Source organism: Leptodactylus fuscus, chromosome 4 (assembly GCF_031893055.1).
Source record: "Leptodactylus fuscus isolate aLepFus1 chromosome 4, aLepFus1.hap2, whole genome shotgun sequence".
NCBI lineage: Eukaryota > Metazoa > Chordata > Amphibia > Anura > Leptodactylidae > Leptodactylus > Leptodactylus fuscus.
The window spans coordinates 87,699,083-87,721,026 of NC_134268.1; the positions used below are offsets into that span (position 1 = coordinate 87,699,083).

The 21,944-nt window shown below is 42.6% G+C and overlaps 1 protein-coding gene across 2 annotated transcripts; it reads left to right on the forward strand.

Moving 5' to 3' along the window:
- The first annotated feature begins 3,660 nt into the window (after window positions 1-3,660).
- BPHL (biphenyl hydrolase like) lies at window positions 3,661-20,186 on the forward strand. 2 transcript variants are annotated; one of them, XM_075270774.1, is made up of 7 exons: window positions 3,661-3,809; window positions 9,355-9,458; window positions 10,807-10,973; window positions 14,548-14,701; window positions 17,334-17,465; window positions 18,220-18,343; window positions 19,990-20,186. In XM_075270774.1, the coding sequence occupies exons 1-7, from the start codon at window positions 3,709-3,711 to the stop codon at window positions 20,081-20,083; spliced, it is 876 nt and encodes a 291-aa protein (XP_075126875.1). In that variant the 5' UTR covers window positions 3,661-3,708; the 3' UTR covers window positions 20,084-20,186. The 2 variants fall into 2 exon arrangements, with proteins under 2 accessions (XP_075126875.1, XP_075126876.1); XM_075270775.1 differs by having other exon boundaries at window positions 3,661-3,803.
- Window positions 20,187-21,944: the final 1,758 nt, after the last annotated feature.

Sequence of the window (21,944 nt, forward strand, 5' to 3'; positions counted from 1 at the left end):
TGTGTAACTGGCAATCAGTGGTAAATGTATGTGATTGGTAGCAGAGTTATGTAACACTATGTATCTGGATGTTGCATCCCCGGCCACCAGTGCTTTCACTTTTTTGTAAATGAAATGCTGATTAATTTCAGCCACATTTAATTCCAGGCGATGTGGCAACAGCAAAACCACAGCCAGGAATTAATGGGTGTCATATTGTCACGATGGGTGTCAATGGGTAAGCCCCAAAATGACAGCACTGGTGCCCAGGAACTGGATTTGACTATAGCCGCATCTGGCTACACAGTAATTCAGTAGAAGTATAAAAGTTTCCTTTATACTTCCTATTCCTTTAGTAGCCATTTTAGGCTTTGGCTCAAAAAAACACAGCTAAATCTGCAACAAAAAATGTGTTTCCGCAACGTGTGGCTTCAGTCTTAGGCCTCCTACACACAAATGGCACGGATGTGGTTTGCACTGACCTATACATTAAAATGAATTGACAGGGCCACAAATGCAGACAGATATAGGACAGGTATAGGACACATATAGGACCTGTTCTATGATTTGCAACTCTTCTATTTGGCCCTGAAACAGAGTCGCAAAAACTACGGCATCTATGTTTATGGGTTCATTTAAATATAATAGTCCATAATTTTATCCACAATTGCAGATAAAAAGTATGGGTATGTGCATTACAGTTTAGTTACTCCATGTGCCTCATATTAATTGTAGTTAACCTCATCATGTCCCTCATATTAACCCCTGTGTACTTCACATACAGGTTACTGATATGTAAGACATATAGAGGTAATAATTAAATATCTTCAATATTAAGGTCCTTTATTAGTACCCCCATGTGTTTCACATATTAGTAACCCTTATATGTAGCACACAGGGGTTAAAATGAGGGACATGATGGGGTTAATTGCTATTAATGTGAGGCACATGGAGTTACTAAAACTAAATTAATAACCCCGAATGCCTGACATTACTAGGAATAGTAACCCCAGCATGTACCTGTTACTTATTATTTTCACTTTGCTGTACGGAGCTCTCCTCTCCTCTTCTTTGCAGGAGCTCATCTCTCTTTAGCAAGAGAAGAGGGAGCGTCCTATAGCATTGCTGTAGTAGAGCAAACAAGGACGCTCCCTCTTCTCCTAATATATGCAGGTCCCGTGCTGGCTGCCGTGCCAGCAAAATATGCCACATGTGTCACTATTGGCACTCGTGCCAGTGGTTGCCGACACTTGGCATAGAGAAAGGAAGCAAGGCGGTCCTCCAACTCAGGATCATCTGACCAGCGGTCTCTGCTGTTGGACAGGGTAAGCGGAACTGCTGGCACCTGGCTATTGGGTGTCACGGCTTGGGGTAGCCCCTAGTCTGGGTGTATGGCATGCTGGGACCTCAAGGGGCTAGTGGGGGGGGGGGCAGGAATGAGGAGAGGTCATCTAGTGTCGGAGAGTAGGATGCAACTATTATCAGACGTAAGATAAGGAGGGACGGACTGGTGCTGTATCCTCAGCAGGAGCAGGATCCAATAATGAGGCCTCCCTGGCATCAGCGCAATATCTGAGGGATGGCGCCGGGAAAAACCTCAAGCGTTACGGTAGTGGAGCCCCCTCTGAAAACATGGAGACAAAAGAAGAGCCAATTCAATGCGGCAGAGTCACTCCAAGATGACAGTGGCCACAAGGAGTAATGAACTGGAGAAGGTGGATGGAGGAATGAGAAATCTTCAATGGTGGCCCGGGCCAAGTGGTTTACTAGGACCAGGTTGCAAGGGGGCATTTTCTTAGGCAGTTACTTGCTCATTATGGCAGGGAAAGAAGAAAGGAGGTCTGAGTATAAGCTATGCAGGGATGGAGCTCACAGCAAAGCAGCCTGCTCCATGCAGGTTCAGGCCACGCCTCTTTTATTGCTTCTAATGGGAAAATACAGGTGCATTCTGGGAAATAGTAAATGCATTTATCCAGAAGCATCTTGTGGCTGCACTTCTATGTGATGTTTTGTGGTATATAACTTTAGTATAAGCAGGGCCAGCTCCAGGTTTTTTGTGGGCCCTTGGGCAACAGAGCCTCAGTGGGCCAATTTTGGAGCAACCCATGCACACTGCAGCAAAAAAACAACCGAAATTGGGTGTTTGTTTTTTTTGCTGAGGCAGACCTACTGCAGTGCAGTGTAAAACAGTCCATTCCTTACAAGTAGATAGAATCCTCTTTATTTTCTGCCCCCGCTTCATGGTGGTGGATACAGAGCATCAGCAGGCACTTGCCGCTTCCACCACTGATTAGACCCAAATGAATGGGTGTAATCAGTGTGGAGTCTCAAGTCACGGCCTCTGAATCAGCTGCAGAATCTGCTGCAAGATCCAGCAGGACACTTTTTTTTTCTCCGCATCCTGCAATAATTGTTTTCAATGGGAGTCAGAATGAGGGAATATTCTGCTGCTGATTTGGGTGCGAAATCCGCTGTAAAATCCACCGTGTGAACAGAGCCTGATTCTGCAATGAACACTTTCATCTGTATTACTGGAAGTGCTCAATGGAAGTAGCTGCTACATCTGAGATATAGCAGAAGCTCTGTCAACTCTGCTACATCTGAGATCGGACCACAATAGAGACTGCTGTGGACCGATCTTAGACTCCGCCTCCTCCGGCAGAACCAGCGTTGATTGGCCGAATGCTGTACACTGTACGGCATTCGGCCAATCAACGCTGGCCAATGCTTTCCAATGGGAAAAGTCCGTTCCCGCATTATTAGTGGCTTAATACAGGGACTTTGGCGTGTTACGCTAGGTTCACACCTGCGTTCTACTCTCCGTTCTGTGCTTTCCGTCTTCTGCATGCCAGAAGATGGAAAGCACAGACCGGGTCCGGCCGTGAGCGGCGGTGAGCGTTTTATGCTCTCCGCCGCGAAACCGGATTTTTTAATCCGGACACAGAGTACTGCATGTCCGACTCTGTGTCCGGATTAAAAAACCCAGTTTCGCGGCGGAGAGCATAAAATGCTCACCACTGCTCACGGCCGGACAGCTTTCTCACCCATTCAAATGAATGGGTGAGAAAGTCTCCTGCATTACGGAGAGGACAACGCAGATGTGAACGAGCCCTTAGATGCCCCCGGACATGCTTCCCCTGCTGTCCCAGTTGCATTCCCGAGTTGTTGGAATCATATGCTGAGGTGTCATAGTGGTCTTGATGACTCCAATTAGTCGAATTTTAGTTTCCCCTTAAACGAGTATTTTTTCCCCATAGATTATAATGGGGTTCGATATTCGTTCGAATAGTCGAATATTGAGCGGCTATTCGAAATGAATATGGAATATTTTACTGTTCGCTCATCTCTAGTCACCTCTTCTGGAAGTGCTCTCTTTATCATGTATGGCTAATATTGTTATGGGTCTCTTCACCAGCTTTTGATAATTTGCACCAGTGACCATTCCTGTGTCTGTAAAACCTTCCCGCCCATACTTTATGTCAGGAGGGTTTGTATACTATTTCCTTCTGTTCTCGCACTACTACTATGTGCGCACATTACTCTTCTGTGGTGTATTATCTTCTGAATAGATTCAGGAAGGGTGCATAGCAGTGAGGTGCCTGTAGGGGGCAGTGTATAGTCACAGGCATAAGCTCTAATCTTGATTTCGCGTAATTTGCCCGTCCACAGCTGTATCTGGTGACGAGATACTGACAACGGGAAGTTACCGGAGGCCGCTGCTACGCCGATATGTCGCTGTACCGTGCAGGTGCTACACTGGCCAGGCCTGCACGGCTCCTGCACCGTGTACTAAGGGCATTGCAGCCCGGGAGCTCTGCACTGTTGTACTGGTAACGAGTTGCTCTGTATTTGGAAAGCTTGGGGCACTTGTAATTGTCGGCTCTGACTTGTACAGGCACTGGAGCGGGGCCAGCATGCTGGGAGTTGTAGTTTCACGGCAGCTGGGGGGCTGAAGAAAGCTCCTTCCTGCACCTGAGTCTACATGATGTAGTTTGGTTAGAAATGTGTAATATTAGCATTGGCTATCCGGTCTTCTGATACATTAGAGGACCGGAATAACAGATAGATAGAAAGCTTAATGGTTACACATGGACCCTGACAGACACATTGACAATAATGGAGTCTGAACATTGCTACAAAGTCTCCAGCACCTATGTGAACTTACCCTTAGACCTGCCTGGTTCACCCCTGCGTTCGGGGAGTCCTCTTGGGGACCCCCTGAACGGCATACTGAACGCATTGACAAGTGGTGAGCGATGAAAGCACACAGACCCCATAGACTATAATGGGGTCCGTGTATTTTCTGCACAAGTCATGCGGAGAGGAAAGTAGTTCATGAAGAATTTTTCTCTCCGCGTGACTCGTGTGGACGGCGGGAAACACACGGATCCCATTATAGTCTATGGGGTCCGTGTGCTTTCATTGCTCACCGCTTGTCAATGCGTTTGGTAATCTGTTCGGGGTAGTCCCCAAGCAGAGTTCCTGAGTGGAATATCGAGCGTAGCTGTGAACCAGCCCTAAGTGGGAAAGTGGCTCGTATGGGAGTGCTTTGTGTGTATAGGCTAGTTGCCTGGTCTGACATGTTATGCTGTTTCTTTGGTTTGTCGCAGGACTAAAAGAATGGAAAAACGGTTGATCTAATGACTGACAGCAGTGGAGGCCAAGGGACCCCCTGTAACTAAAATCGACCCCCTGTGGTGGTTGTTTTTAACTGCCATCACTGAAAAAAATCCCCGAAAAAACCTGCTTGGGGTTTCTGCTAGACTCTGCATGAGACACTCTGACACAGATGTGATTGTAGCCTAAGGCTAGGTTCACATAAAAGAGGTTCACACTCCTTTTTCACGACTATGTTACACCCGGGGTACCTGTTTTCGCAGACTCCCCCCACCCCCAATACATTTTTTGAGGAATTCATTAAAACGGCAAAAAATAGAATATGATCTATATTTTGATGGTCTGTGCAACCATAGCCCCCATTCATTGACAGAATATAATAGACGTCTGTGTATTTTACAATACATTGCAATGCAATAGCATTTCAGTGTATTGTATTGTAGATACACCCTGGGATTCAAGACTCATATGAGGGTCCAAAAATAAAAGTAAAAAAAAATGAAAATAGGTAAAACAAGATATTAAAATAAAGTTCAAATTACCCCCTTTCCCTAGATAAGATATAAAAATAAAAAAAAAAGTAAAACATCTTTGTATCTGAAAACTCATAAAAATGGCCAGCGGCCATTTTGGGGTAGCCGCTCTTGCAGTTCAATACAGGAGCCGGCCGGTGGCCATTTTGGGGTGGCCTCTCTATGCTCCTGTATCGAACTACAAGAGCAAGAGAAGCCAGAAGAGGCGGAGTTGCTGCAGAAGAAGGAGGAGGCGCAGGAAAGAGCTCTGGGCAGCAATGGGGATGCGCTCATCGGCCTTTCAGCGCTGGGGCCCGCCCTCATTGCTGCGGAGAGCTCATTTGCATACCGGTTAAAACCGGTATTTCTACAGAACGGCGCGGCGGAGACCACGTCTAAAGGTAGGAGACGAATAGCCTTTCTTAAGGCTATTCCGACGTGGTAATTAGAAAAAAAAGTAGTTTAATGGTAGAATCCCTTTAAGTCCTGCATCTCTTTATGACTTCTCTGGCTTCTGCATCGAGAGCTGTTCTTGCCTCTCATTGACTGCATGGAGTATGGGCTTGGGTACAGAGATGATGATGGGAGGGGAGGGTCACTTCAAACACTTATTAAAGTTTGTACGTTTTATAACTTTCGAGACATATGACACAGGTTGCAGTGCGATCCATATTATTTCCAGACAGATCACTGGTTGAAAACCGGATTATGACATTTACAGTCATGGCCTTAAAGGGAGTCTATCATTGCCTAGATTGTTTTTAACTAAGCATATGTTTACATAGCCGATAAGATAAGATAATCCTTTAATAGCCCCATAGTGGGGAAATTTCAGTATGTTACAGCAGCATAGTAATACAGATACAGGATAATACACAGTAATATATTACAGACATAGACACACATAAGATGAGAAGAGAAGATATACTAGGAGTCCATAGCAGCTAAGGAACAGAAGAAGAAAGAAGGAAAACTTCATAATCATTAGTTTTTTTTGTGCGGAGTGATCTTCGCTTGGTCTGATGTAGATTATACAGCCTGGTTGCGGTTGGAAGGAAGGACCTCCGATAGCGCTCCTTCTCACACTTGGGGTGAAGCAGACGGTCACTTACAGGGCTGCCAAGTCCCATCAGGGTCCCATACATGGGGTGAGATTTGTTCTCCCGCATGGAGGTCACCATAGACAGTATCCTTCTGTCACTCACTACCTGTACTGGGTCCAGGGGGCTCCCCAGGACAGAGCTGGCCCTTCTGATCAGTCTGTCAAGTCTATTTCTGAGAGGCTATTCTAGGCATAAAAATTTTACTTGTTAGATAGGTCTCAAATAGATGAAACTAAAATATAACTTTTATTACCAAAATATAAAAACCACTTAACGGACGCAAACAAAAATACACAGATGAGATGCCTAGACCATGTTATTCTACTCACTAATTTTGGAACAGGTTGTGTTTACAGCTGACCCCTTCATGGGTGTCCCCATACTGTCTATTGTTATAGTTTAATTACTGTTATTTGTATCTCTATGTTTTTATTCAGATACTAATAAATTGATACTTTTTATAGTATGTAAGTGTGGATGGTTTTTTTTTTTCATATGTTTTGGCTTTCAGCTCTCCACATTTGTAATGTATTTTTGGCCTCTACTTTATTGTTGTTTATATTTTGGTAATAAAATTTATATTTTAGTTTCATCTATTTGAGACCTATCTAACAAGTAACATTTATATGAGATTTATAGGATAGTGTCCTTTGGAGCCCCGATTCTCCTGGGTGTATAATTGATTTCTTTGATATTCTAGGTATAAATGTCATTACTTGATCCTCACATCCGTTTTTGAGTTAAACCAGTTTTTTTCGTATGCAAATTAAACTTCAGGGAGCGCAGGGGGCGTTATCCCTGTGCCCAATCACCACTACATCATCAGCCTCCTCCATTTCTCACTGCCTCCTTCCTGAAAGACGATCCCTCCTTGTACATCTCTTCACTGCTTCCAGAGTAGTTAGTCACGTAAAGTGCATGTGCAGGATTCTAATCGCGCTGTACATGAAAAACTGAGGCGGCAGATGACGTAGTGGTGCTTGGGCACAGGGATAACACCCCCGGTGCTTGCTGAAGATTAATCATGTGACTGCTGAGGCCCAATAACAGGCCCAGCAGTGACGTGTCACAGGCAGAAGAGGCCCAAAGAAGATCACAGGAGAACCGGATGGAGTGAGGATGCCCAGGAAAGGTGAGTATAAGTGTTTGTTATTTTTATTCTTTTCTCCTGGTCTCCGATTGTTATATACTGGGGGTCTGGAGCATACTATACTATGTGGGGGCCACTGTGGGAAGCATATTGTACTGTGTGGGGGCTACTGTAAGGAACATACTGTATTGTGTTGAGGCCACTTTGGGTAGCATATTGTACTATATGGGGCCAGGAGGTGCTGGCACGTTAGGAGAAGCCTGTGCCGCCTGTATGTGACTAAATCATGTCCCACATTAACATAGGTAAATTACACTGCAGGGCATACAAGAATGTAGCACAACCTGTGGCCCTCCAGAAGCAGATTACCTCCCCTTCCCCGTTAATTTTTCTTTTCCTATTTTCCTCCTCTAAAATCTACGTGTGTCTTATGGTTAGGTGCGTCTTATAGTCTGAAAAATACAGTAAATAACCAGTGATATCTCTGCAGTCTTAGTATCATATGAAAGAAGAGATGACACCACAAGTAAGTTTGTACATTTTATAACGCCTCTTTACCATATAGGCCCGAAGACTGTGCTAGTAGTAATAGCCTGTTACTACTAGCACAGGCTTTGGGCCTGTATGGCAACAGGCTGTTACTGCTACCACAGGCTTTGTGCCTGTATGGTACTGGTAGCACAGGCTTTGGGCCTATATGGTAATATCCCAGACCACGTCTGTCACATTTACCATACAGGCCCAAAGCCTGCTAGGATTAACATCAGATCCCGGAGAGGTGAGTAACAGTGTTTATTATGTTCCCTCATCTCCCCTGGGGCTCTGATTATTATACTCGGGGATCTGAAAAGACCCCTGAGTATAGTAATAGTTCCTGGGTGTGCAACTGTGGGGCATAATAGAGCTTGAAGGGTCCACTGTGGCCCCTGTAACCTCTGTTATGCCCCACAGTGCCCTCCCCCCCTGCAAACTCTATTATGCCCCACAGTCCAGTCGATTGTGCCACTGTGGGGCATAATATAGGCTGCAGGGGCCGCTCTATGGGATATATATATACATATAATATATATAGGTTGGGTGCGTGGAGAAGTGAGGATTCAAAGATGTCTGTGTTGCAAGCTGCAAGAAGTGGTCATGGCGGTCCAAAGGGAAGCGACGGGAAATGTGTGAAGACGTTTTCAGTGAGTATTGCTGCACAAAATATTACTGCATTGTATTTATTGTAATGTTACCGCTAGCACCCCCAACTCCCCGCTGTCTGAGGCGTACGATCAAAAGATGAACATCTTTCCCCCCTCCCCCTGCACTCAATATGGGGGGCGTCTTTTGATCGTCCACCTCAGGCAGCAGAGAGGCTAGGTTCAACACGGGCTAGTAGTGGGTGGGATAGCTTAGCTAGGGAGACGATTGGGTGGAACAGAGAGAGGAGGAGGGGGCTGAGTGAGTGGGAACTAGTGTAGAAGGTACACAGGAAGCTGCACATCATGAAGTTGCACCATGTAAACAAATACAAAGGATGCCAGGAGCTCACCGAAACATCCAGAAATCACTCCGAACACTGCTAAAGGTATAGGGTGTGCTTCTTAACCCATTACTAGCACTAACAGACCTTTCTTAAGAATTTCTGCCTGGAAAATCCAGTTAACATGTCCAACAATAGGAGTGCTTACAATCTATGAGGAAACACAGGCACATGAGAGGTAAGGGGATTTATTTGGTACAGTGGTCCAGCCATCTATTAATAAATATGCTAATATAACGAGCTATATGATTGAGTTACCAGCTGGTATCTGAATATACAGATCCAGCTTTATTTGGTAAAATATGCCAAGAATCTGATGTATGTGGTCATACACGTAAGTTTATCAGCAGATGAGACTAATATAAACTGTGTGTATAAATATATATTTATTGTGCATGTCAGAGTTCGAATGCTGCTGGAACTTCATAGGAGCTTTCTATCACTACTGAAGTATTTTACTAGAATCCATACAGGTCAGTACTCTGTGTAATATATTACTAGTAGCTTATCATTTTTTTTCTTCTTTTATAGCACAAAGATCACATCCAGAAGAGTACAAGTTAATGGGGCTAATCTACATTATCAGCGCACGGGATGTGGAGATCATGCGGTTCTGTTACTTCCTGGTGCTTTAGGTGTGATTTTGCATAAATTATGAAGGATATGATAGTATAGGTTCACATGTTGTACCAGGTAAATTGTATTATTCTATACTAAGTCTGACCCTGATTGACTATTCCATGGTAAGAAAGGTAGTAGGGCAGAGTGCTGGAGCCTTGCTATATCTCGCCCCCCCCAGATTTCTGATTTATGTGTGGTCCAGTGCAGGTCTTGAATAGGCCTCAGCCCAGGTGTAGGTCCCAGGCTTGTTACTGAGCCATAAAAGGCTGCAGAGCCTGCACTTCAGGTCAGATCCTGGGAGCGAGAGGAGGTGCCTGGGGCTGTCCTGACACTGTGAGACAGTATTGTGCTATTTTTGGTTGATTAGTGTGGCTGGTAGCAAGCCTCATGTACAGTTAGTATTTACTATTAGCGCTCAGACGAGCAGAATTTTGTTTCATGCTGATTTTGCCTGAAGTTAAGGCTGTATTTTATTTTGAATAAACTGTATGGTGATGGCGTGTATGCAGATATTTTTGGGCCTATTTCCCCAATACCCATTTATAGATTTTAAACCGGAGTGTCTTTATTGTGTTTCATTGCTAGGCTACAGCAGTGAACACCTGTTGGTATATTCCATCTTCCTGCCCCCGTATAACTGGGATGCACATCGGTTCTAATACCAGTTTTGGGGCTGAGGGGAAGGTGTGATAAACCTTGTGCACGTGTGTGTCATCACTATATATGTGTTTTTAATAGTATTCAATAAAGTTTGGATTTTGACTTATCAAATCGCCATACAGTTTATTCTTTATAAGGTTAGACCTTTTATTAGTGTTGTATTTTATTTTGCTCATTTTTGTGCCTGACGTAAAGGTTTATTTATTTTGCTGTTTTTTTGTTTGTTTTTTTTAATTAATAAACCTGCTTACTACAGATTTTGTGTCCCTATCTCCGACTGGTTGGGTCTGCACCACTGCTGCTACTACCGAGCTACCTTCCCTACAACATTTAACCTTGAGCATATTATATATAAGTACAGTTGGCCTAAAAAGTTTACATACCCTGGCTGATTTTTTTGTTTTTTGACCTTTTTTTAGGGAATATGAATGATAACACAAAAACTTCTCCACTCATGGTTAGTGGTTGGTTGAAGCCATTTACTGTCAAACTTCAGTGTTTTTTTTAAATCATAATGACAACCATAAACATCAAAATGACCCCGCTCAAAAGTTAGATAGCTCATGCTCTGTTTGCAATTGTCATTCAGTCAGACAATTTTTAGCTCGTTATTCTGATGCTATAATGTATCAAAACTATGGACGAAAGAAGAGCCAGTGTGAACCAGGTCTTGTGTATACACCTTTTTTCCTGTGTTTTTAGGATGCAGTCAAACTGATTTTGGACCGCAACTGAAATTTCTTAATAAAGAAGTCTTCACTATCATTGGGTGGGACCCTCGGGGATATGGACTTTCCATCCCTCCAGCACGAGACTACCCGGAAGACTTTTTTTCAAGGGATGCAAAAGATGCCATAGATTTGATGCAGGTAAAGTACTTGAAACCTTTTTTTTTTTTTTTGCTTGTTTATCTCTAAGCAAGTTAATTTGTTTAGACATTAAGCAAAAGTTACAAAGGTTATGCTGAGACCCAGTTCACATCTGTGTTAAGTATTCCATTCGGGAAGTCCACTTGGGGACCCCCTGAAGGAAACTTATACAGATTAAAAAGCGGTTAGCTAAGAAACCACACAGACCGCATAGCCTATAATGGGGTTTGTGTGGTTTCCGCATTAATCATGCGGAGAGAAAAGTGCAGCTTGCACTACTTTTCTCTCCGCATGATTTGTGCTGACACCGAGCAGAAACCGCACGGACCCCATTATAGTCCATGAAGTCCGTGTGGTTTCTTAGCTAACTGCTTTTTAATGCATATAGGTCTCCATTTGGGGGGTCCCAAAGTGAACTCCCCGAACAGAATACTGAACACAGATGTTAACCGAGCCTTAGATGCTACTGTTAATGTTGTTTAATTATTACATGAGCAGTGGCCTAACTTACAACGAACTCACAAAATACATTTTTTAATTTGTTTTTTAAACCTTTTTTATGTAATTTTTTGAAAGCCAAAAATGCTTCAGCTGGATAATTTGCAGTTGGTCTATGACAGTGGTGCGTAAACCTTAGCCTAGGCGCCTCCTGTGGCTTGAAAGGCCATTCAGTGACCTCCAAACCACCTCCCTACAGAAATACTTGCCTGTGTGTGTTGCATATTGGAAAAGCTATACAATTTCTGTAATATCTGAATGGATTTTGGGGCAGTGTACTGTACTTTGTTTTTGATTGTGCAAAACTAGCCACATGGCAGCAGCATCAGAATGTGGCTGAACACTATTAAAATAGTCAGTAGAACAGCTTTTAGGCTAAAGCCCCACATTGCGAAAACACAGCTATTTTTGTTGCAGATTTTGTTGCCTTTTTTTGAGCCAAAGCTCAATCTAGTCCTAGCTTTGGTTAAAAAAAACTGCAACAAAATCTGCTACAAAAAAAGCTGTGTTTCTGCAATGTGAGGCCTTAGGCTGCGGCCCCACGTTGCAGAAAAGCATCTTTTTTTGTTGCAGATTTTGTTGCGGTTTTTTGAGCCAAAGTCACAAGTGGGTTGAGCAGAAGGGAGAAGTATAAGAGCTTTCTATATATTTCCAATTCCTTTTGTAGCCACTCCTAGGTTTGGCTCAAAAAAACACAGCAAAATCTGCAACAAAAGAATCTGCGTTTCCGCAACATGGGGCCTCAGCATAAGGGTTCTTGGAAATGACTGTGTTATGGCAGCACAGACCCCATACTAGGAAATCATATAGGCTATGTACAAGGGCATGAGTTCCTGTGCATATGCATAATTTGAATGAAGGGTACCCAGATGTCTAAAGTCTACAGTGTGTTGAAAACAGAATAGAAAAACTAGAAAGGTGATGGAGTTTATCCTTACATTAGACCACTTTCAGAAGAAACAGGGAGTGCCCATAAAATTTCTTTACATTTTTTTTTTCTTTTTTTTTTGTGATTTACAATTAGAGGTTGTACTGTATAGATGGCCAAGTGCACCAGACAGCAGGTCATTGAAAGTCATTAAAGGCCTGGAGGCTGCAGATATATACATGAATGCACTGGTCAATAACAGCATCCTGCTGAGCTTGTTGTCAATACTCTAGGGAAAAGCTCTCCTATAAATGCATTATCAATTCCTAATGTTTTGTGACTGGATTACAGTGCTTTTTTCTTTAAAAATTACAATGTAGTAAGATGAACCTTTACAACAGAAAGATAAGTGGTATTATTTTAAAGGTGTTTTCTGGCCCCTAATGCATGTTTCACAGTGATGTGATATGTCATCAGTATCTCCTCTCTGGGGTCTGACAGCCCCCTCCTTTCACCAGACAGATCAGCTGTTCTGACAGCCTCTAGGCAGCAGAAGTCGTTGCAGTCAAGGAATAGCTGCTGTAGCTGATCTGTGCAGAATCTGTCAGTTGGACCCCCACAGATCAGATACTTATCACGTAACGTATGAATAGGTCATCAGTATGAAGCGTGCATTAGGGACCAGAAAACCTGTTTAACAAACAGTACATCACATAGTTATTTTATTTTTAATTTTCACTGGGGCAAACCCAGCTCTTGTTGTTTCTGCAGTGTGTGGATAGGATTTCTTTAAATCTTATTCACTACACTGCTACTGTACTTCACTAGTGCGAGTACACAAAATGGGGGTACAGTAAAAGGACCTGTCCTGAGTTTCGTCCTAGTATACAGCCCTCTAAATGGGCTTGTGTATGGGCCCATAGAAAACAATGAGTCAGTGTGCTAGCTGTTAACACAACTTGCACACTGACAAAACACTTGTTCTTGTGGATAGAGCTTAATGTTGAGGCCACATGTAGAAGCATAGCATTGGTCTTTGCAGAAACACAGTCAAATGCTGTGTGTTACAAATGCCAGTGAATAAAAACCTCACTTAGGCTGGGGCCCCTGCGGTGGAAACGCTGGGGGAAAAATCGCAGCATTTTACAGTAACTGCAAAGTGGATGGGATTCTTGCTAATCCCATGCCCACTTTGCGGTAAAAACCCTCAAAGCAGACACACTGTGATTTCCAAAACCGGCACGGTTTTGGAAATCATAGCATGACAATTCTATCTATGGAAATGCCGGCAGCTTCCCTGTAGATATAATTGTAACAGAAAACTCAGTGAACTTTCTGTTTAAAGTGATGCGGGAAGAACAGCGATGCATTCCCGCTGCGGATTGTCCCATGGGGCCTTAGCCTTAATCTATTTGCCAAATTGCAGGGGGAAAAAAATCACATCTGTTCTTGAAAAATTCGGTATGGTAATTTTACAAACTGTGTCTTTCCCAAAAGCAGGGGTTTTTTTTTTTTTTTTTTGTTCTGCAGCTTTATTTTTTTAAACTGCATTTTACCATGTGTGGCCCTGTTGAATTTTCATCTTAACAAACGCTATCTTGATGTGAGATCAACCTGTGTGGCCCCAGCCTAAGGGATTTTATTCTGGGTATATACATTTGATACTAGGCAAAAATCGCCTCACTGCAAAAATCCCTTTTTTTTTTTTACCAGCTGACATAATGTGACCATAGCAGCCAATCATTTCCATACTGCTGTGATATGTTGTCTCAAATTATGTTCCTCTTTTAAGCTGGGGCCACATGGTGTGTAGTCCTTAGTGGTGTAGTGTTCTTTGGGGTAGCAAAGAACTGAAGGTGTTGTCCAGGACCTGATAAGTGAAACTGATGACACTTCCATGCCACACTGTACAGATTGAAAGTTGTATAGCAGTAGTCTATACACTGTAGTGGTGGCGCCTGGAATTACAGCCCACTCCAGAGCAGGTCGCCTTCCGACTGCCGAAACTTCAGATCTGAACGGACCTTACTGATCTGATACAGAGAAGTAAAAGCATCGGTGAGCCAGGGACTCGATATGGCTGAAATTACTCAATCAGTACCGCAATTAAAAAAAAACATGCAATTATTGAATTGAAAAGCACCATATGAACCCAGCCTTATTGTAGTTACATTATTATTTTTTTTTTTTTTTAATTTTCTTTTTCAGGCATTGAATTTCAAGAGATTTTCCTTGTTAGGATGGAGTGATGGTGGTATAACCGCGCTTATTGCAGCAGGTTCTTATCCTTCACTCATCAATAAGCTTGTGGTCTGGGGGGCCAATGCTTATGTCACTCAAGAGGATCTAGCGCTTTATAATGGTAAGAAAATTGTAACGTGAACACTAAACACTATCAAAAGTAAAAGTGGGGGCCACTTTAAAAGCAAGGCAGATAAAGACATCCAGTGAATAATAGGATATACTATTAACTCAAGTGAGACCGGGTTTACACAGAGCTTTTCGGGTGAGTTTACATGGCACTTTTTTGCTGAAAAACGGTCTTCAGTTTTTAATTGTAGTAATGAGTTGCATATGATACTATACATTTCATCTGTAGTTTAATAGCCAATACATCAGAGGTTTTCAATTTTAAGGGGTTGTCCATTTTCGGCAAATAAAGGATTTTGTATAATTTCCTATATACTTTCTGTACAAAATCCTCACAATTTTGTAGATCTCTGTTTGCTGTCATTCATTCTACCTACATCCAGTGGATAAAAATCATTCAATAGTCATGTGATGAACACACAGCTCATTACCAGGCAGAGGTCTGATTACTGTGCTGTGATAACGAGCTATAATGAGCTGATTCTTGTAGCTTTGATCAATAACATTTATATAGCAGTTATAACAGAGATATATGAAATATACAGTACATTAAAAATTAGTACAGACACAGCAGTGGGTAGTGAGAGTGGAAGTGCCACCGATCCGGCTGAATTAACAGTCAATCATGACCGTGGCATCTAAGGATTTTTGCACATATGGTGCCCCCACTTGCTTCCTGCACGACATGTTTAGGGGGTGCCAATATCAGTGTACAGCCGCCCGGAGTTTGATCCGTGATCCCAGGTCTGCTTGAGCCCAAATACCTGATCCTGCCTAGAAGGGAGGTTGTTTGCATTTACTGATGGCTCTGCAGGGCTTTGCAAAGGTGACATGGCGATTAAAAATCAGTCCCTCTAAATCTACATTCCAGAAACTAAGAAGATGGCACTCCTTCTCTACCGATCCCTATAAATTGTGGTGTAGTTTCCAAAGTGAGATTACTACTTGGTACTTTCCACTGCACTGGCACCCTTATGGGCTCTGTAAATGTATCATGGCACCTGAAAATTATTCTGCCCTCTAAAAGCCTAATGATGCTCCTAGCTCTGTGTCCTGCTGTGTGTCCAAACAGCAGATTTAATACACATGAGAGAAGTATTTTTTGTACTCTGGTGAAACTGTGTAACGAACTATGGGGTGCATTTTCTCCTTAAAGAGGACCTTTCATGGTTTGGGGCACAGGCAGTTCTATATACTACTGTAAAGCCGACGGTGCGCTGAATTCAGCGCACTGTCGATTTTCCCGATCTGTGCCCCGGGTAAAGAGCTTTCTGTCCCGGTACCGTAGCTCTTTACAGAGTGTCAGAAACTCCCTTCTGACTGTGAAGAGCTATGGTACTGGCACCGATAGCTCTTCACCCAGGGCACAGATCGGGAAAGCCGACAGTGTGCTGAATTCAGCGCACTGTCAGCTTTCCAGCAGTATATAACACCGCATGTGCCCAAATCAATGAAAGGTCCTCTTTAAGGGATGTAGTTTCCAAAATGGGGTCACTTTTTGGAGTCTTCCACTAAACTGGCATGTTAGCTGACTCTGAAAATGATACATGATTATCTGAAAACTATTCCAGTAAAATCTGCCTTCCAGCCAAATAGCACTCTTTCTGGTCCAAGCCCCACCATGTGCCTATACACATTTGGTAAAAAATATAGTACAAATTTTGCACCTAATAATAGAAAAATGTGCTCTTAGAATTCACAGCTTAGGCTGGGCTCACACTACTGCCACTGTCCGGCCCAGGGTTTACGATTTTTTTGTGCATGGATATAAAGTCCTGTAGGACGGAAACCCCGGGCCGGACAGCAGTGGTAGTGTGAACACAGCTTTAAATTGTCTTGCTGAAGATTTAAAAACCGCACCACAGGTCAATTTCCACTGCAGGTTTTTTTCTGCAGCCTGTGGATGAGGTTAAGTAGAACCTCATTCACTAATCTGATTCTGTTACCCTGCTGATCTTATGCCCACAATTTTACAAACAGAAAAACCGCATTGTATCTGTATCATGTGAACATACCCTTTCAAAGTTATTTATCAGTGCCTCATGTTGCGAGTTTGTTTATGAAGTCCATTGAGGTTGTAACGTTCTACAGATATCACTTCAGTTGGTAATCACTCTTGTGCAGTCATTTGTGTCGTTCTGTGGCTTTTCTCTAAGTACCGCTGAAATATCTGATCTGTGCATGTGACCTGATACTTCCTGTTTTTGGCATTTGTGTTCAATCCTCAATTCATACTGTAGTGGATATCTCTTCAAAAAAGACTTTGCTTGCATCTATGTAGATGGGTACTGTGTACAGACATTGACAATGAGTCACATGATATACTTCCATTGGGGAACTGCAGTGAGAAATACTCGGACAGCGTTATAACACAAATTGAAGCAATACCTACCCAACTTGTCAGGACACACTCCTGATAGTGGATCCCACTGGACACAAAATGTCTGAATAGGTAATTTGGGAAGAAAAAAACCCTGCCCATTATTATTATATTGTATTCTACATGTGATTAGTGCAAATTTGGTTGGTTAGTGGCGTAATCCCTATAAATAGTGTATCAGGTCAGCTGAAAAATGCAGATCCTAGGATTAATGGAGTTTTTTTTTCTTTCTGGATTTAACTAGCTGTAAAAGATGTATCAAACTGGAGTCCAAAGATGAGGAAGCCCATGGAGGATATTTATGGAAAAGAGTATTTTGCCAATACATTTTCAGCCTGGGTAGATGCCTTGACCAATATGACCAGCAAATCTGATGGTAATTTTATAAGCTGTGGTTTTACATATATTTAATTGCATAATATATCTGGTTTGTCTTAATTTCTTCTTAAATCTATTTTGTTTTATTTTATGACTAGTCAAATTATATACACTCCTCAACATTGTCTATACGTATGTGAGTAAGCCAATATCCTTTTGGAAAAGTGTCTTGTGGACAGAAGACCAAGATAGACCTTTTTTTGTAAAGTACTTGATTCTACCATTTGCCCGAAAATGGAATGAGGCCTACAAAGAAAAGGAGGAAAAATCGAAGCATGGTCCAGCAGCCACGAATATGAAATCCAAATTTTATTTAATCCATATAAAAATTGAACAGAGTTATATTCAGATGGCAAACAGTAATTCCCATGGAATAAAAATAGCGTTCTGGCTGACGCGTTTCGGAAGTGATCTTCTTTAGTCGTAGCCTGGCTCTCACATCATTCTAGAGGAATTTGAGCCCAACTTTTTTTTACAACAAATTTACATTAGCAGATTAACGGAGCCGAGGACTTGTATTACAAGGGTCACATATGAAGCTCGACTGAACCCATTAACTATATTGAGATGTGTAGGGTGTCCGTTTTTTAAAACTTAATCTGCTGGATGAGACAGTTGGAGTGGGAGGATTTTTTTTGTCTGCCAATTTTCGACGCACAGGATATATAATGAGTAAAGTATGTATGGTAAAGTGTTAGCCAAAATACAGTTATAAAATAAAGTAACATTGTGATGATGTCTTTAATCATCAGGTAATATCTGTCGACATTTACTTCCACTCATTAGTTGCCCAACATTGATAATTCATGGTATGAAGGATCCTATGGTCCCAATGTTTCACCCCCAGTTTCTACATAAAGAAATAAAAAATTCCAGGTAAGCAGTTTTTATTATATGTTCTGTCTTATTATTTTTATGGGATAAAGGTTTATAAAACTTTGATAATCACCTTTTTATCATCAAATATTTTTCCATATTTTTGTGGTTGCGTTGCCTACTTTTACCATTAAAGGGGTTTTCCAGGCAAAAAAGTCATTTTACAAAACAGGTCTTTTAGTGCTATTAATAGGTTAATAAATGCACCCATGTACCTTTAGCAATGTTTTGAGTGATTTCTGGGGTTCTCAATGAGCTCATTTCAACCGCTGCCTTTGTTTAACCCCTAACTTCCTCTTCTGTGTTTCCTACAAGTTCTAGGATGCCTCACTTTTCTTCCCTCTCTTAACTGACTGACCCTCCCCCTTTCTCACACACCCTCCCCCTTTCTCACACACCCTCCCCTTCCTGTTTCCTTAGCTAGCCCGCGCACTACACCCTCACCAGCCATCGTTAGAATCCTAGATCTCCATCACCACACCTCCTTCATACACTGTTTCCCTCCCTTTCAAAACACGCCCCCTCCAGCTGCCATGGCGGCTTACTCCTGTGCAATAGCTTGCTGCGTGCGCGAGTCGCTGATGACAAAAGACAGCAGGAAGGAAAGGTAAGTATGCCGGGTGGGGTGTAGTGAGGGGAGCTGACGGGAAGAAGTGAGGAGACGGGAGGGGAAGGCTGGCGACGGGAGGAGTGTAATGAGGGGAGAGGACAAGAAGTCAGGTGACGGCTGGGGACGGGAGGAGAGAGAGGGGGGTATAGTATGTGACCCCTGTCTCCAGAAGCGGCAAGACGAAGAGTCACAGGATACTATGAAGATGTGCTGGAGGTGGTCACATGACTGCCCTAGCAATCATGATAAATATTGACGTTTGATAATAAAAGTGACTTATAAAGTAGATGGGGGGGGGGGGGGTGTTTAGTTTAATGTTAAAATCTCATTTTATCCCAGACAACCCTTTAATGCACACAAACTTTTGATTGCTTTTCTGCTTCACACTGTATATGCAGTTATGCATATGGTAATGCCACATGGTGAAACTATACTGGTTGGAACGCTGTGTAAAGAAAATAATAATGGTCTATTAGACCTACAAGTGGCCATCTTTGTACTCCCAAAATACCGACTTTTCTCCAAGGTTACAGTTTCTTCAAAGGGACTACAAAAATTAATAGAAAAGACACTACAACCAGTAATGAAGGGGTTGGCTGACATAAAACAAGATGTCTGGGGAATTGGCTCCAGATTGGAACATCTGGAAGACACCGATGTGTGTCTCTTGGCCACCAATATGGCTCTTACTGCCTGTGAAGCACACTTAAACACCCTACATACCTAGAAGACCAGAAAACAGAGGTAGGGGGAACAACCTCCACATAGGGTCAAAGCCCAGTAGTAATGCCTTTTCACCATACAGGGATATCGGAGAGTTCAGCACACTGTCAGCTTTCTAGCGTTCCAAAACACTGCTAATGTGAGAGGACATAAAATGTTCTCTTTACAGGCAGTCATGGGATATTTTATTTTTATAGACAAGTATTCACTTCACTGTTAGATCTGTTTAGCCCAATTATCCCCTATTTATGTGATTTTTTTTTTTTTAATACATGATCATTCCATTTATTTGTTGAACTTGTGTGTTTTACAGGTTGCACCTTATGCCAGAGGGAAAGCATAATCTTCATCTAAAATATGCTGAAGAGTTTAACAGATTAGTTGAAGACTTTCTGTGCTCGGAATAATTTTGATTAGCAATGAAAATAATAAGAGACTTCATTATAATTTTCCTACTAAAACTGCTGAAATAGCAGCTGGCGTGAACTACAACAGCTATGTGAGGTCTTTGCAGCAAATAAAATACAATTGCTTTCTGTACACAACTGCCTAGCCATCCTTTTTATCTTGTTAACATCTGGATAAAGCTCGCTCATAGCATTCCAGCTACACCACTGGAGGAGGAGCGGTAACTGTCATATATAATGTGTCAGTCATTACACTTGCTTTTTCCTCCCTCATTCTAATATTGATTGTCAGCAGTACATCCATGATACTTTATACTACATTAAATGTTTGCTAGTTTCTAGGAGACTGGTTAAAATATCCACAGCAGAACTGGAGACTAGTTTGTTTAGATAAGGTCCAGTACATGCAAAGTACATCCAGTAAAGTGCAAAGTATAGAGCAGGGGTGCTCACACTTTTTCAGCGTGTGAGCTACTTTATTAGCTGACCAAGGCAAAAGATTTACTAGGGTGGGTGTGTCTGTAGGCGGGGCCTGGCATGTGGGCGGGGCCTGGCGGATCGTGACAGCGGCGTTCTGTGGCTGCCCAGGGATCCCCGCTGTCTGCTTCTTCACAGCGCAGGCTGAGAGTTATCTCTGGACACTGGCAGGCTGGGGCTGCGGCAGCCCCAGCCTGCCAGTGTCTGGAGATAACTCTCAGCCTGCACTGTGAAGAAGCAGACACCGGGGATCCCTGCATCCCGCGATCGACCCATACGTCCTTTGCGATCTACCAGTAGATCGCGATCGACGTATTGGGCACCCCTGGTATAGAGGCTTTGAACAAACACTGCAAGTACTTGATGCTGAGGGAGCGTTCACACTACTGTCATTGTCCGACAGGTAGTATCCTCTGCTAGTGTCCGTTCAAAATCTCGCACGGACATTAGCAGCGGACACTAGCTGTGTCCGTGACACTTCTCATTCATTTAAATGGCGATCGGGTGCGTTCTTTTGCACAATAGAAAGAAGAAAGTTCTTTTGCAAAAGAACGCACCTGATCGCCATTTAAATTAATGAAAAGTGTCACGGACTCAGCTAGTGTCCGCTGCTAATGTCCGTGCGAGATTTTGAACGGACACTAGCAGAGGATACTACCTGTCAGACACTGACGGTAGTGTGAACGCCCCCTAAGACAAAGGAGAGACTTAGAGTAGCTCCAGTTGTAAATAACTTTTCATAAATAGATATGTGACTATATGAAACCCTATAATCTTATTACACTAGGTTCACACTAGGGATCAGGGACTTCCTCTCCCATTCTACTTAAAATAGGTGGAGAGAAGTCCTGCAAGTCGATTGCAGTATAAAATTGTTGGAAACCTGGTGGACCCCATTACAGCCTATAGGGTCTGCGGGTAACCACTTTTTAGCAGATATTTTGTTTTTCAGATCCCCAAGCGGAAACCCAAAGTGATCCTAGCTTTAAGGAAATTTTTCCTTCTCCACTTATTAAGCTGTTCTCCTGTTCCATATCTTAAATCTGACTGGTGTTTACATAAGATTCTATCTCTTGATTCAGCCTCACACATCCTGCTCCTGCTGGCTGGTTAATCAATTTATTGCCTTATTCTGTGAGCTCCTAGCCTCTTATCTACAACCTAGCAGTGTTAAAAGAGCTCAAACCAACAGAGTGTAGCAGCAGCAATTATTTGAGTTTCTTTTCTAGCAGCTTCATCCTTCCCCTCCCCCTCTTTATAGATTAATATCTAGAAGATAACTCTGCCTGAAAAGTGGAGCAAAAAACATATTTCTTTAATGAGATATATTACAAAGATTTTTTTATATTAACCTAAACTATTCATTTATAAAAAGTTATTTATA

Excerpts from the sequence above, each read along its gene's own strand:
- BPHL (XM_075270774.1), top strand. The coding sequence starts at position 3,709 with ATGTCGCTGTACCGTGCAGGTGCTACACTGGCCAGGCCTGCACGGCTC. Across the intron at positions 10,974-14,547 it reads ATGCCATAGATTTGATGCAG|GCATTGAATTTCAAGAGATT; the intron begins GTAAAGTACTTG and ends TTTCTTTTTCAG. Across the intron at positions 14,702-17,333 it reads GGATCTAGCGCTTTATAATG|CTGTAAAAGATGTATCAAAC; the intron begins GTAAGAAAATTG and ends GGATTTAACTAG.